Source organism: Rattus norvegicus, chromosome 17 (assembly GCF_036323735.1).
Source record: "Rattus norvegicus strain BN/NHsdMcwi chromosome 17, GRCr8, whole genome shotgun sequence".
Lineage (NCBI taxonomy): Eukaryota > Metazoa > Chordata > Mammalia > Rodentia > Muridae > Rattus > Rattus norvegicus.
Window position 1 is genome coordinate 62,887,449 of NC_086035.1, and position 12,471 is coordinate 62,899,919.

The 12,471-nt window shown below is 47.6% G+C and overlaps 1 protein-coding gene across 1 annotated transcript in view; it reads left to right on the top strand.

Moving 5' to 3' along the window:
* Positions 1-12,471, top strand: part of Actn2 (actinin alpha 2) — a 67,277-nt gene that overhangs the window by 52,394 nt on the left and 2,412 nt on the right. The window contains exons 13-19 of the mRNA NM_001170325.1: positions 2,677-2,785; positions 4,140-4,280; positions 5,424-5,606; positions 6,993-7,127; positions 7,890-8,069; positions 9,443-9,589; positions 11,905-11,970. Of these exons, the coding sequence (NP_001163796.1) occupies positions 2,677-2,785; positions 4,140-4,280; positions 5,424-5,606; positions 6,993-7,127; positions 7,890-8,069; positions 9,443-9,589; positions 11,905-11,970 (961 nt within the window). The remainder of the gene's footprint in view (positions 1-2,676; positions 2,786-4,139; positions 4,281-5,423; positions 5,607-6,992; positions 7,128-7,889; positions 8,070-9,442; positions 9,590-11,904; positions 11,971-12,471) is intronic.

Below are 12,471 nucleotides of genomic sequence, written 5' to 3' on the forward strand. Positions count from 1 at the left end.
TCCTTTGTAAAAGTGACAAGTGCTCTTAATGGCTAAGCCATCTCTTCAGCCCTCAGTTTTGTTTTGTTTTTGTTTTATGTATCCCAGAATCACCACCTACAATGGACTGTGCTCTCCCATATCAATTATTAATCAAGAAATGTTGGGCAGTAGTGGTACACACCTTTAATCCCCTCACTCTAGAGGCAGAGGCAGGTGAGTCTCTGAGCTCGAGGCTAGCTTGATGTACAGAGTGAGTTCCAGGACAGCCCTCCAGGCTTGCCCACAGGCCAGCCTTATGGAGCCGTTGATTGAAATGAGGTTGTTCTCTCCTCTTAGTTGTCTCTAGGTTGTGTCAAGCTGACATAAGACTAGGCAGTGTCTTTGTTAGGCTTTCATTGCTGGGAAGAGACACCGTGACCAAGGCAACTCGTGTAAGGGTAAACATTTAATTGGGGCTTCCAGTTTCAAAGGTTTAGTGCATTTATCGTCATGGCAGAAAGCAAGGCAGAGGGCAGGTAGACTTGGTGCTGGAGGAGCCAAGGGTTCTACATCTTCATTTGCAGGTAGCAGAAGGGGATTGTCTCCTGCAGGCATCCCAGAGGAGGCTCTGTCCCACACTGGGCATAGCCTGAACACTAGGAGACCTCAGAGTCCACCTACACAGTGACTGACACACTTCCTCCAACGAGGCCACCCACACCTAGTCCAACAAGGCCACCCTCCCTAATAGTGCCACTTCTCATGGGCCAAGTATATTAAAACCACCACAGCCAACATACCCAGAGTAGAGCCCGAGTTGAGTCTGACCCCCTGAGGCCCACCCTTTGTGACTTACTTATGCCACAGTGCTCCACTTTCTTCAAATTCATGCAACTAGCCAGGGACCAAGCATTCACACACCAGGCCACAAGGGACATATCAGATGGAAACATCCAGAAATTTCTGGAAAAGACTTATCTCTTTAATGTTTCCACGTTAAAGATCTACTCTCTTGCCATTTTAAAATCAGCATAGTATAGCATCTCAGGGCAGGTACTGGGTTTGGTTTTCAGTTTGTACTCCAAGTATAAAGATCTAAATCAACTTTGGTTACATGAAAAGCCCATGTTTGTAGATAGCTGGTGGTTGCTCTTAAGGACAGGACAAGCTCTAACGAGGTGACAGGGAGCTTCTGCCCCTTTCAGAATGTTCTGGAAGAACAGCCAGATAACAATCAGATACATTTTCTCTGCTCAGCAAAAGAAACAGTAAAGTCAGCAAACGCAGGCGAGTATATGAAAAAGGAAATGGCAGAGGGGCCATGCACCCACACATTTATAAATTAATAAATTAATAAAACCGAAGTCTCAAGGACATGATTTTCAGGGGAGCAGGGCACTTCTGGAAAGTTCTCTCCTCTCAGGCTGTTTTCAAAGAAGCCTCCTGCAAATGTCTTCTGATCGCCACAGTTCCTGCTCTCCTCTTAGCCTGGTAGGGTAGCCACTTTTAAGGAGGACCCAGGCATTTACCCCTGAGATGAGGTTAAGTTTTAACCAAACTTTCTGTTTGTTTTGTTCTTTCTACCACACTAGAGGCATCCAATAGTCCAAAGAGTCATTGTCCCTAAATGGAAGAGCTCCAGCCTGCCCAGTTTTAGAAGTCTTTCTGTGCTGGCTAATGTCACAGCTCCCTCCTGGACTAGTCACTCAGTAGGCAGCAAGCTGCATGTCCTTCTAGAGAAGCCAAGGACACAGAACCCTGCCAAGTGGACACCCCCTTCCCTATGACTCATTTTAGTGTTCCAGCCACCTGGGTCAGATAGTTGGCTCTCCTTGTTGTTTCCATTTAAAAATCATGCTCTCAGGAGGCCTCAGAGGACACAGGAAGAGAAAGCTAGCCAGGGGCATTAAGAAGACAGTGCTGTTTTGAAAACCTTTAACTAACAGGATTTGTATTAACGCTTATAATTTATTCTGAGTGATAATATTTCCAGTGGGGACAATTCAAGAAACCCTGAAATGCCCTACCAGTTTTCTATTACCTTTGTATTTTGTGTATGTGTATGTGGGGGATTAGGGGTCGGGAATTCCTGAGGTGATGCAGAGGCCAGAGGTCAGAGGTCAGAAGTCGCCCTCAGATGTTTTCAGCAGGTCACCCTCCACATATTTTTTTTAAATATATAATTTTCTGATGGGCAAGAGCTTGCATGACTCAGCTATGCTGGCTGCCTAGTGAGCCCCAGGGACCTCCTTGTCTGGGTCAGGAGTAATTACATTAGCACATCTGTGGAGGTCAGAAGACAATATTAGGGATCGAATTCATGCCGTCAAATTGGTGGCAGGTTCCCTCAGTGGTTGAGCCATCTCACTAGCCTCCCTCCTGGTTTTCTATCAGGTCTTTAAAAGAGAAAGGCATGGGGCAAGTACTGGATAATGGGAGATGGCCGCCAGTTGAGGACATACATTCAATCACCCAGAACCCATGTTGAAAACCCCAACACAGATCCAGGGGAGATGACTCAGAGGCTAAGAGTGCTTCATGACCTACCCTGCTGAGGACACAGGTTCAGTTCCCAGAATCCACATCAGGCAGCTCACAACTGCCTATAACCCCAGCTCCAGGTGATCCATCGTCCTCTTCTGACCTCTACAAGTGCCCGCGCGCACACACACACACCATCTGGAAGAATTAACCTTTATTTCTTGCTTTCCATAGTGAACTGGACTACCACGATGCTGTGAACGTCAATGATCGTTGCCAGAAAATTTGCGACCAGTGGGATAGATTGGGGACGCTCACCCAGAAGAGGAGGGAGGCCTTGGAGGTAAAAACCTTGAAGCTCTTCTTGCCTTGAAAAGTCCTATGAGAGGCTCCATAATTAAATCAGTGACGTTAATTGTGTTTCTCCATGACCTCATGTGGAGACAGCCAAACATTATCCAGGAAATAGAAGAATGTGGAAAGTGGGAGCCACGGGGCCAAGGGAGGCTGGTACCTCTGCACTGTAACAAGTTAGAAGCAAACACACTTTTCAATTTTAAAATGATTGACATCTGAGCCCTGTTTGTTCAGTAGCAATCACGGTAAATTTCCCAAAAGCCCTTTTGAAAAAATTTTGACCACTTTCGTCTTTTATGTATGTGAGCATTTTGCCTGCGTGCGTGCGTGCCTGTGTACCACTCCTGTGCCTGGCACCTTTGCAGAACAGGGGAAGGCATCCTATCTCCTGGACCTGGAGTTACAGATGGTTGTGAGCCATCGAGCGTGTGCTGGGAATTCAGCTCAGGTCCTCTGGAAGAACAGTCTTGAACTCTTAACCACCAAGCCATACCTCTATACCCCTACTAAAGTTCTTCGGGGCCAAAAGCTGACTCAGGGTATCAGGCCCAACTTGAGGTGGGTACCTGGGGAATGGTAACAGATGTGGAAGAAAAAAAAATGCTAGGTTGGTAAAGTGCTTGTCTTGTACACACAGGGCCTAGGTTCACTTCCTAGAACCCCATAAAACTGCTGTGGTCATCAGTGACTAATCGAAACTCAGGAGGTAGAAGCAGAAGGATCAGAAGTTCAAGGCCATCCTTAGCTGTGTAGAAAGTTCAAGGCAAAGCTGAGCACTGTGGCACACTCTTTTTAATCCTAGCGTGTGGGAGGCAGAGGCTGGCAGATCTCGTCTGAGGCAGCCTGGTCTACATGGTGAGTTCCAGGATAGCCAAGACTATGTGAGACCTTCTCTCAAAAAAAAAGAAAAAGAAAGAGAAAGAAAAAAGAAAAGGAAAAGTTTAGACAAACCTGGGACTTTGTCTCAATAAATAAAAATAAGTGCTTTAGCAGGAGGAAGTTGTATATCTGTGTGAATTTTCAAGGGGAGTTCTTCAGGTACTTTAAATGTGAGGTTGCTCTGAGTGGCATTAAATTTTTCTTTAATTCAAAGGGCTCCCAAGGGACTACGCTCAGAGGTCAGACACTTTCATAACTGAGGCTTGGGCTCCATCCCCAGCACCAAAACTAAGCAAACACAGAGTCTCTCGGAGACCTGTGGGTCTTACCATCATTCCAGCAGTGACCAGGATAAATAATACTTTATTGATCCAGAGACATATTCCATGTGTTTGCACATCTTGGGATTTTTAGAAAGTGTATTTAATCTGAGATAACACTTGCTTCTCTTCAATCTTCAGAGAACCGAGAAGTTGCTAGAAACAATTGACCAGCTGCACCTGGAGTTTGCCAAGAGAGCTGCGCCCTTCAACAACTGGATGGAGGGCGCCATGGAGGACCTGCAGGACATGTTCATCGTCCACAGCATTGAGGAGATCCAGGTGAGGGGCTCAAGCTTGTCCTCCTTCCGTTAGTGTGTATTTGCTGTGTGAAGGGATGCTTTTGGTTCAAGTGTATCCTGTACCAGACGAAGTATTTATTCTGCGTCACCCTCTCTTATCCCCATATCTGCTAATTTCCATCCTTTTCTCAAATGGCCCCTCTTCTGTTTCCATTACACATATATATGCATATGTGTATGACTTAATGTGAGTATAAGACCTAAGGTTCTGGGCTAGTAAGATGGCTCTTCTAGTAAAGGCACTTGCCCCCCAGTCCTGCCGACCTGAGTTAAGTCACCAGAATCCACGAGGTGAAAGGGCAGGATTGACTCCTACAAGTTGTCCTCTGACCTCCACACGACATTCTATGTCATGCGTGAACACACACGTACAAAAGTAAAATGCACCTTTCTAAAAGGAAAATGAGGTTCTAGATTGAGGGAGACACTTGATGTTGACCTCTGGTTCCCACGAACACCAATATGCATGTAGCACACATGAGCACACCCATACAAAAGCACCTCCAAGATAGCACCTGCTCCCCGCCAACCCAAAGTGTTCTACTTGTATATCTCTTCAGAACATTCAAGTCTATAAATTAGCTTGCTGGCTTTAGTGTTAGGGAGAAAAGTTACTGTCAAGTGACCAGGACCCTGTTTATTCATAATCCATTTATGATGAATTTGGGCTACAATAGATTACAAAGAAAATATACATTTGTTTTTTAACAAAAGATATGTCATGAAGCCTGGGTTTAGTCAGTAAAGTGTTGCCTTGTGGGTACAAAGTCATAAGTTCAATTCCCAAGAATCTACATTTTAAAAAAAATTGGGCATGAAAGCATATGCTTGTAGTCCCAGACTGACCCAAAGAGAGAGCGGCCAGGCCAGTGAAAGTCCCTGTCAAACAAGATGGACCTCTGCCCTCTGGATACCCGTAAACACACACAAGGTTTACACTAAACGTCTGAACGCAGTGGTACATGCCTGCAATCCCAGAAGCTGGGATTGGAGAAGGAGAATCAGGAGTTCAGGGTCACACGTGACATTCGAGGCCAGTCTGGTTACTTGAGATCATGTCTAAAGATAAACGCGCATTTGATGCCCCAGTCGGATTGGTTCTCTGCACTGCCCCCTGCTGTAGAGTCTGATCACCGCACATGAGCAGTTCAAGGCCACGCTGCCCGAGGCCGATGGGGAGCGGCAGTCCATCCTAGCCATCCAGAATGAGGTGGAGAAGGTGATCCAGAGCTACAGTATCCGGATCAGCTCCAGCAACCCCTACAGCACTGTCACCATGGACGAGCTGCGCAACAAGTGGGACAAGGTGGGCAGCCGCGGGCCGGCGTGGGGGGTGTGGGTTGATGGGGGAGGGCAAGGCGGTCTGTGGGTTGGTGATGGGATGAGGGAAGGGTTATGCGGAAGGAAGGAAGGAAGGAAGACCTTGGGATGGAGGATGACCTAATTCAGCATCACCCTCCGACTTCCCTCCCTTCCAGATTTTATAGACGTGTTGAATGGTCCTGCTGTTTGGCAACCTCTGTGATTTGTGAAGAAAAACAATAGAAGTTATTTCCCTTAAAGAAAGTATTGTAAATTTTGGCAAAGTAAATATTGGTTATGATAGTAATACTTTCAGGGAAACATTTTAAAATCCTGGCCTGAGATGGCTCCTCAGTGGGTGAAGGCGTTTGCTGCGCAAGTCTGGGGCCCTAGGTCCAATCCGCAGAACCCACGTAGAGGAAGAAGGAGAGAAGAGAGCACACAGTTGTCCTCTGGTTTGCACATAAATGCTATCCTGCACACACACACACACACACACACACACACACACACACACACACGCACACGCACACACATACACGGGGGGGGGCGGGGGACACAGAGAGAGAGAGAGAATAAAATATAAAATAAACTTTAAAAACCCAGGCCTGGCAGGCCTGTAGTCCTTTTTGGGAGGCTGGAGATCAAAATTTCAAGGTCACCCTGGGCAACCAATCAAGTTTAAGGCTAACCCAGGTCATGACTCACATTATAGAGTGAAAAAAAAAGGTTGAGATGGGCTCAGTGGCAGACCTTAGGTTTAACAACCCCACTGAATAAAGTCAGGATATGGTGAAGTACGTGCCCTGCCTCCTTATGAAGGAACACATTTACAAGAGGATGCAATGGCAACCCGATGACCTTGAAATAGACCGGAGTGTATGTGTCGACCTCGAGACAGTTGCAGGGGCTCGCCTGGCATAGGGATGCCTGGTGGCTGTGTGGCAGTCATGGGTTCTACTGAATCCTGATGCCCACATCCATAGATGAAGGAAACGCTAACCTTTGATCAGGGAACATGAAAATAAAGATGCCACTCTTCCCCACATTCAAGCTCATGATTCTGCACTGTGGTCCCAGCCCCCATGGGCTTGGTGCCACAGGGAGAGAACTCCTCTTTGAGGAACAGCCCTTGGATAGACTCTTAAATCCCTTGACTAAGCTGCCCTTTCAGAGCTCCCTTGGTGTTATAAGGTAACAGTCAGGACTAGTCCCTTCAGCACGACTCTCTCTCCGCTCTGTTCCCCAAGCCTCTATCCTTGTCTTCCCTCTTTCCCCTTTCTCCCTCTTCAAACCCCAGTGGCTTAACATCTGATGGTGAGCCCATCCCCTGGCCACTCTTATGAAACCAGAGATGGCCTCTCATCCTGCTCTCCTTGGGTCCTGACAGGTGAAGCAGCTGGTGCCAGTCCGGGATCAGTCCCTGCAGGAGGAGCTGGCACGCCAACATGCTAATGAGCGCCTACGGCGCCAGTTTGCTGCCCAGGCCAATGCCATCGGCCCCTGGATCCAGAACAAGATGGAGGTTGGTGGAGCCCTACCCGAGTCTGGAGTTCTCAGCGAGCTTCAGAACAGCACCTCCCTGCCTGGGTTCTGTCTGCACCACCCACTCCACTGTCTGTGGCCTTCATGTCTCCATGCCCAGGGCTGACAGAGTACAGGCTGCCAAGGGCTGTTAGAGTACAGGGCTCAGTGGCCCATCTCCGCTGTCTGCCCTTGTCAGTGACAAAGCTCTTCCTCAGGTTTAGTCTCACCAGGAGCTAGATGTTGAGCCATCCGCCCCTAGTGAGGGCAGGTGAAGGGTCACACGTGCTTTGTGTTTCAAACATTCAAGAAACGTGGTATTAGAATGGCTCCAAGGATCTGGCTTTTTTTTTTTTTTTAATAGCTTTCAACAATAGCCAGGAGACCTTTTCTGTCTCCCCTTTGGGATAAAGTATTAACTTTATCTTAGAGGTAGAAGCTCTCCCCAGTGGTCTGATACCTGTCTGGCAGCTCTGCCCATGTCTGGCAGTCCACGTGCCCACAGCACAGAGCAGACTAGCAGGCCTGACGACATGTCTCTTCCCTTCAGGAACGTCAGCAGGACTCTTTCCTTACAGCTGCTTTGGATCATGTCCGCGCCCCCACCCCCCGCCCCATTCTCTAGACAGACGTGAACTTAACCTTATTCCATCCTGTGATCTTGTCCCTAATTTGTCTGGGACACCCAGTGCCTCGGGCCCACCCTGTCTGTCTCTGTGCTCACTGAGTGCACCCTCATACCCCACCTGCCCCCCACATACAGGAGATCGCTCGGAGCTCCATCCAGATCACAGGGGCCCTGGAGGACCAGATGAACCAGCTGAAGCAGTACGAGCACAACATCATCAACTACAAGAACAACATTGACAAGCTGGAGGGCGACCACCAGCTCATCCAGGAAGCCCTGGTCTTCGACAACAAGCACACCAACTACACCATGGAGGTACGGATGGCGCGTGGGCAGGCTTGGCTCGCCTTGACCTTGCCGGTTGTTTCCGTCCGCACGTCTCCCTCTCTGGTAAATCCTGTATGTGTGAACTCAGGGGACAGTCAGGTCTTTCTATTCACTGTGTGTGGAAAAGCACTGTGAATGGTTACAATCATCAAACAATAATTAATTGTCAACGTATCGTTATTGTCACAGGGAAGTCATTACGCTTCTTTGCAGAGGAGCTTAAATTGTCCTCATTTCTTCCCATTGTTTTTTGGCTTGGGTTTTTGTTGTTGTTGTTGCTGCTGCTGCTGTTGCAATGGATGGTCTCATGTACCCCAGATTCTCCTGGATCTGAATATGTAATTATGAATGACCCGATACTCCTGCTTCGATCTCCTAAGTACTATGACCACAGGCATGTACCACCACACCCATTCTTTATTAGTTGTTGTAAAAATTAGTACGTAAAGTCAAGACTGTCCCCATTTCTACCAGTCTGGTTCCAATCTCCCTGGATGCCTTTGGGTATAACCAGTGCCCAAAGGCTATTTGTGAAAATGTCTTCAGTGACAAATAGACCACATGTTGAATATTTAATCTACAAAGTGTGGGCCAGAGATGTAGTTTCATTGTAGACTTTATTTATTTATTTATTTTTGCTTAGTATGTGCAAGGCCCTAGGTTAACCCCTAGTTCCAAGTATATGTGACATAAATAAAAAATATTAATTGATTTGCAAAGTGCCACTTTGTAGATTGTCATTTGTAGAAATCTGGTCTCACTCCTCAATATTTCCCATGCTACAGAATCTTGTAAAAGTTGAAACAGTGAAAAAAACATTTTAAGTACAGGGAAGTCAAGCTGTTGAGATGGCTCGGCAGTAAAGGCACACACCGTGAAGCCTGACAATCTGAGTTGAGTTCTAGGAATCTATGTAAAGGAGGGAACTGACTCCAAAATTTTCCTGTGATGTCTGCACATGGACTCCCTACACCAATGATGATGATGGTGGTGGTGGTGGTGGTGGTGGTGGTAGTGGTGGTGGTGGTGGTGGTGGTGGTGGTGATGGTGGTGGTGGTGATGGTGGTGATGGTGGTGATGGTGGTGATGGTGGTGGTGGTGGTGGTGGTGGTGGTGATGGTGGTGGTGGTGATGGTGGTGGTGGTGGTGGTGGTGGTGATGGTGGTGGTGGTGGTGATGGTGGTGATGGTGGTGGTGGTGGTGGTGGTGGTGGTGGTGGTGGTGGTGATAAACAGAATCAGTACAGCAAGCCTATACCAAGCCCTGCTTATTTCCTGCTCATTGGAGTCCCCCTCCTTTCGTGATAACGATGCACTAAAACCTCCTTGATGTAGCTGATTGCTGGTTCCTCTCCTTGACAGCATATCCGTGTCGGATGGGAGTTGCTGCTCACAACTATCGCCAGAACCATCAATGAGGTGGAGACCCAGATCCTGACAAGAGATGCCAAGGGCATCACCCAGGAGCAGATGAATGAGTTCAGAGCCTCCTTCAACCACTTTGACAGGGTACTGCTCTCTCTCGAGTTGTGTGAAAGGCAGTTATATCTGGAAGACCATGCGTACTGTTGGTCTGAGTCCTTTAAGACACAGGAATTCCAGGCCGGCTTTCAGGTCTCTCTGTAACTGAGGATGACCTTGAGCCCCCGTCCTCCTGCCCCCACTTCCCAGTGCTGGATGATTGCAGGTGCTTGGCAACATGCCCAGCTGGTCACTTTAGATCTTGCTGCTCCAAAAAGTTCACAAGGAAACTGGTTGAGTGATACCAAGGGAACTAGCTATCAAACAAGCACTGTTACGTCCCCATGTCGCGTCAGGTGACCTTACATCAAGGCTTTTGCTTTGTTTCCTGAAGTTAGGGATTTAGCTCAGTTGTAGAGTGCAGGCCTAGCAAAGCACAAGGCCCTGGGTTAAGTCCTTGGCTTGGGAGAAAGAAAAAACAAAGGACAAAATCTACAAAAAGAAACAAATGAGCAAAAACAATGTAGCTTGCTCTGTTTTCTGTAGATCCTCTAACTAGGACACTGTAGTTAATGTCAATGCTTGGCTGTCTTTAGTGAAAACACCTGCTTGGGCTGCAGAGCTGGCTTGGTGGTAAAGAGGGCGAGCTGTTCTTGCCGAGGACATGGGCTCAGTTCTAACACCCACACAGCGGCTCACACCACCTGTAACTCAGGCTTGTGATCCCCATGCATATACGTGGTACACATGTCCACTCAGGCATAACATAAACATTAGGTAAATAAGTAAACCTCAAATACGTTTAAATGTAGAAAAGGTTTATTTCCAATAAGCACTGGAAACAGAGTTTTCCTGGGGTCGGTTGGGGTGAGATTAGACATTTAGATTACGTCGTGTTCTCGCTGTACAGCAACATGGGGCTGTGTGTGGTCCGAGTGGCTTTTATCTTGGCATGCAGGGAGCAGGAACAGGTAAATCTCTGAGTTTGAGGCCAACTTGGTCTACATAGTAAATTCAGGCAGGGAGGTACGTAGGGCAAAGCAGTCGGAGGATGGCAGGATCACGGAGTGCATGGATGGAGAGATCCCTCCACCAGACCTCTGGGTCGCTGACTCTCATAGAGCACAGGTATGGGCAGAGCTGTGTTTCTGAGAAGCTCATTAAAACTCCAGATGGTAATGCGGGTGGGGGCATTGGAGTGAAGAGAAGGAGCAGAAGCCAGATGTGGCTCCTGGAGAAATTAAGGAAGGGGGTTAGGAAGGAACTTTGGGCTCAGGGACAGGAGTGACAAGACCAAGGGCTTGGTGGGAAGGAGACTGATGAGTGACACAGTTATTCCAGACTCCAAGGGCATACAGGAGGAGTGCTCATGCGCCAGCTTGGGAAAGCCGGCCCTCCTACCTGGGCAGTGGGAGACCAGCTTAGTGAAACCAGGCAGTGTGCAAGTAATGATCTCCAGCAAGCAGCCATCTGAGAGGAAGAGAGGAGGGTTCCAACCTACAGGGTTACTGCTCCAAAGCAGCTGCAAGCGCCAGAGCAGGGCACCAAGGGAAGTGGACAGGAGCGCCATGAGCAGAACGCAGGGCTGCAGGGAGGCTGACACTGGGGAGGGCCATGGCCCCTCAGGCCTGAGAGCCAAAACACAGGTTCCAGTCACAGAAGACAGAACTTCTAATTTTCTAAACCGGCCATTTCCTGAGTGAACAAAGTCAACTGAATCGCCAGTAAAGACATATTGGTGTTTAAATGTTAGCTGTCCCTCTTACAACTCTAAGAAAATGTAAACAAGAACATTTTCCATCCCAACCAGAATTTGGTATCAGATATCCTCGTTTACAGAGCTGAGACCACCGCCCACTGGGTTTGGGGGAGAAGCTGAGCTAGGCATGCGGATGAAGCCATTACATCTGGCCCTGGGTTCCATTCCCAGAACTTCATCTGGGTAGTAGTTTCCAAGACTGGTTGAGTTTCTCAGTTCAGATCTAGAAATGTTTGCAATACGTGCCATTACCAATAGGTGGCAGCAGTGAGCTCCTCACTGGCTCCCTTTGCTGCCTTTGATGTGGGTTTTTTCATTATTAGTCTTTATAGCACCTGACCCTTTTCCCTTTCCTTCCTCTTATTTTATTTTGCAGCACCTTGTGTGTGTTAGGCAAGCCACTCTCCCACTGAGTGACAGCCGGGTTTCCTCTGTTAAAGAGACTACTTTATAATATTCTGGTACTGGTGGCTTTGTTCTCCTATAAGTCAGGGGCGACTTCTGAGCTTGGCTGGTCACCCTTTCTCTACCACCTTGCTCACTGGGCACTGAGTCAGGCAGAGCTGTTCATCTCGTCCTTAACTGTTCTCTCTTTGTTCTTTAGAGGAAGAATGGCCTGATGGATCATGAGGATTTCAGAGCCTGCCTCATTTCCATGGGCTATGACTTGGTAAGATGCAAGCTGAAGTTCTACAAAGGTCTGGGACCACACCAGGCCTCCATTGTGGGGAATGTAGATGTGATACTTTTCTAATGGGTTTATTTTCATATCACAGAGCAACGCTTTGTGAAAAATCTGCCTATCGTTATGTACAAATAATGCTAAAATGCTAAAAAACTTTACTCAGTACCTGGCAAGGTTTCCTTAGGGTGAAAACATTAAGGACATGGGCTTTCCTGGTAATGTTTAGAAGCCTCATTGATATAACTCACATACTTCAGTGAAACAACTTAAAATGTACACGCCAATGGCATCCAGTTTCCTGAGTTTTAAATGGTGTTTTCCTTTGGTATTTTAGAAGATAGAAGAGGAGAGATTTTAATGGCTGGGGATGATAATGCAAGATTTTAATCCCACTTCTTGGGAGGCAAAGGCAGGCAGATCTTTATGAGTTCCGGGCCAGCCAGAGCTATATAGGGGAGTCTCTGTTTCAAAAAAACATCGAGGGCT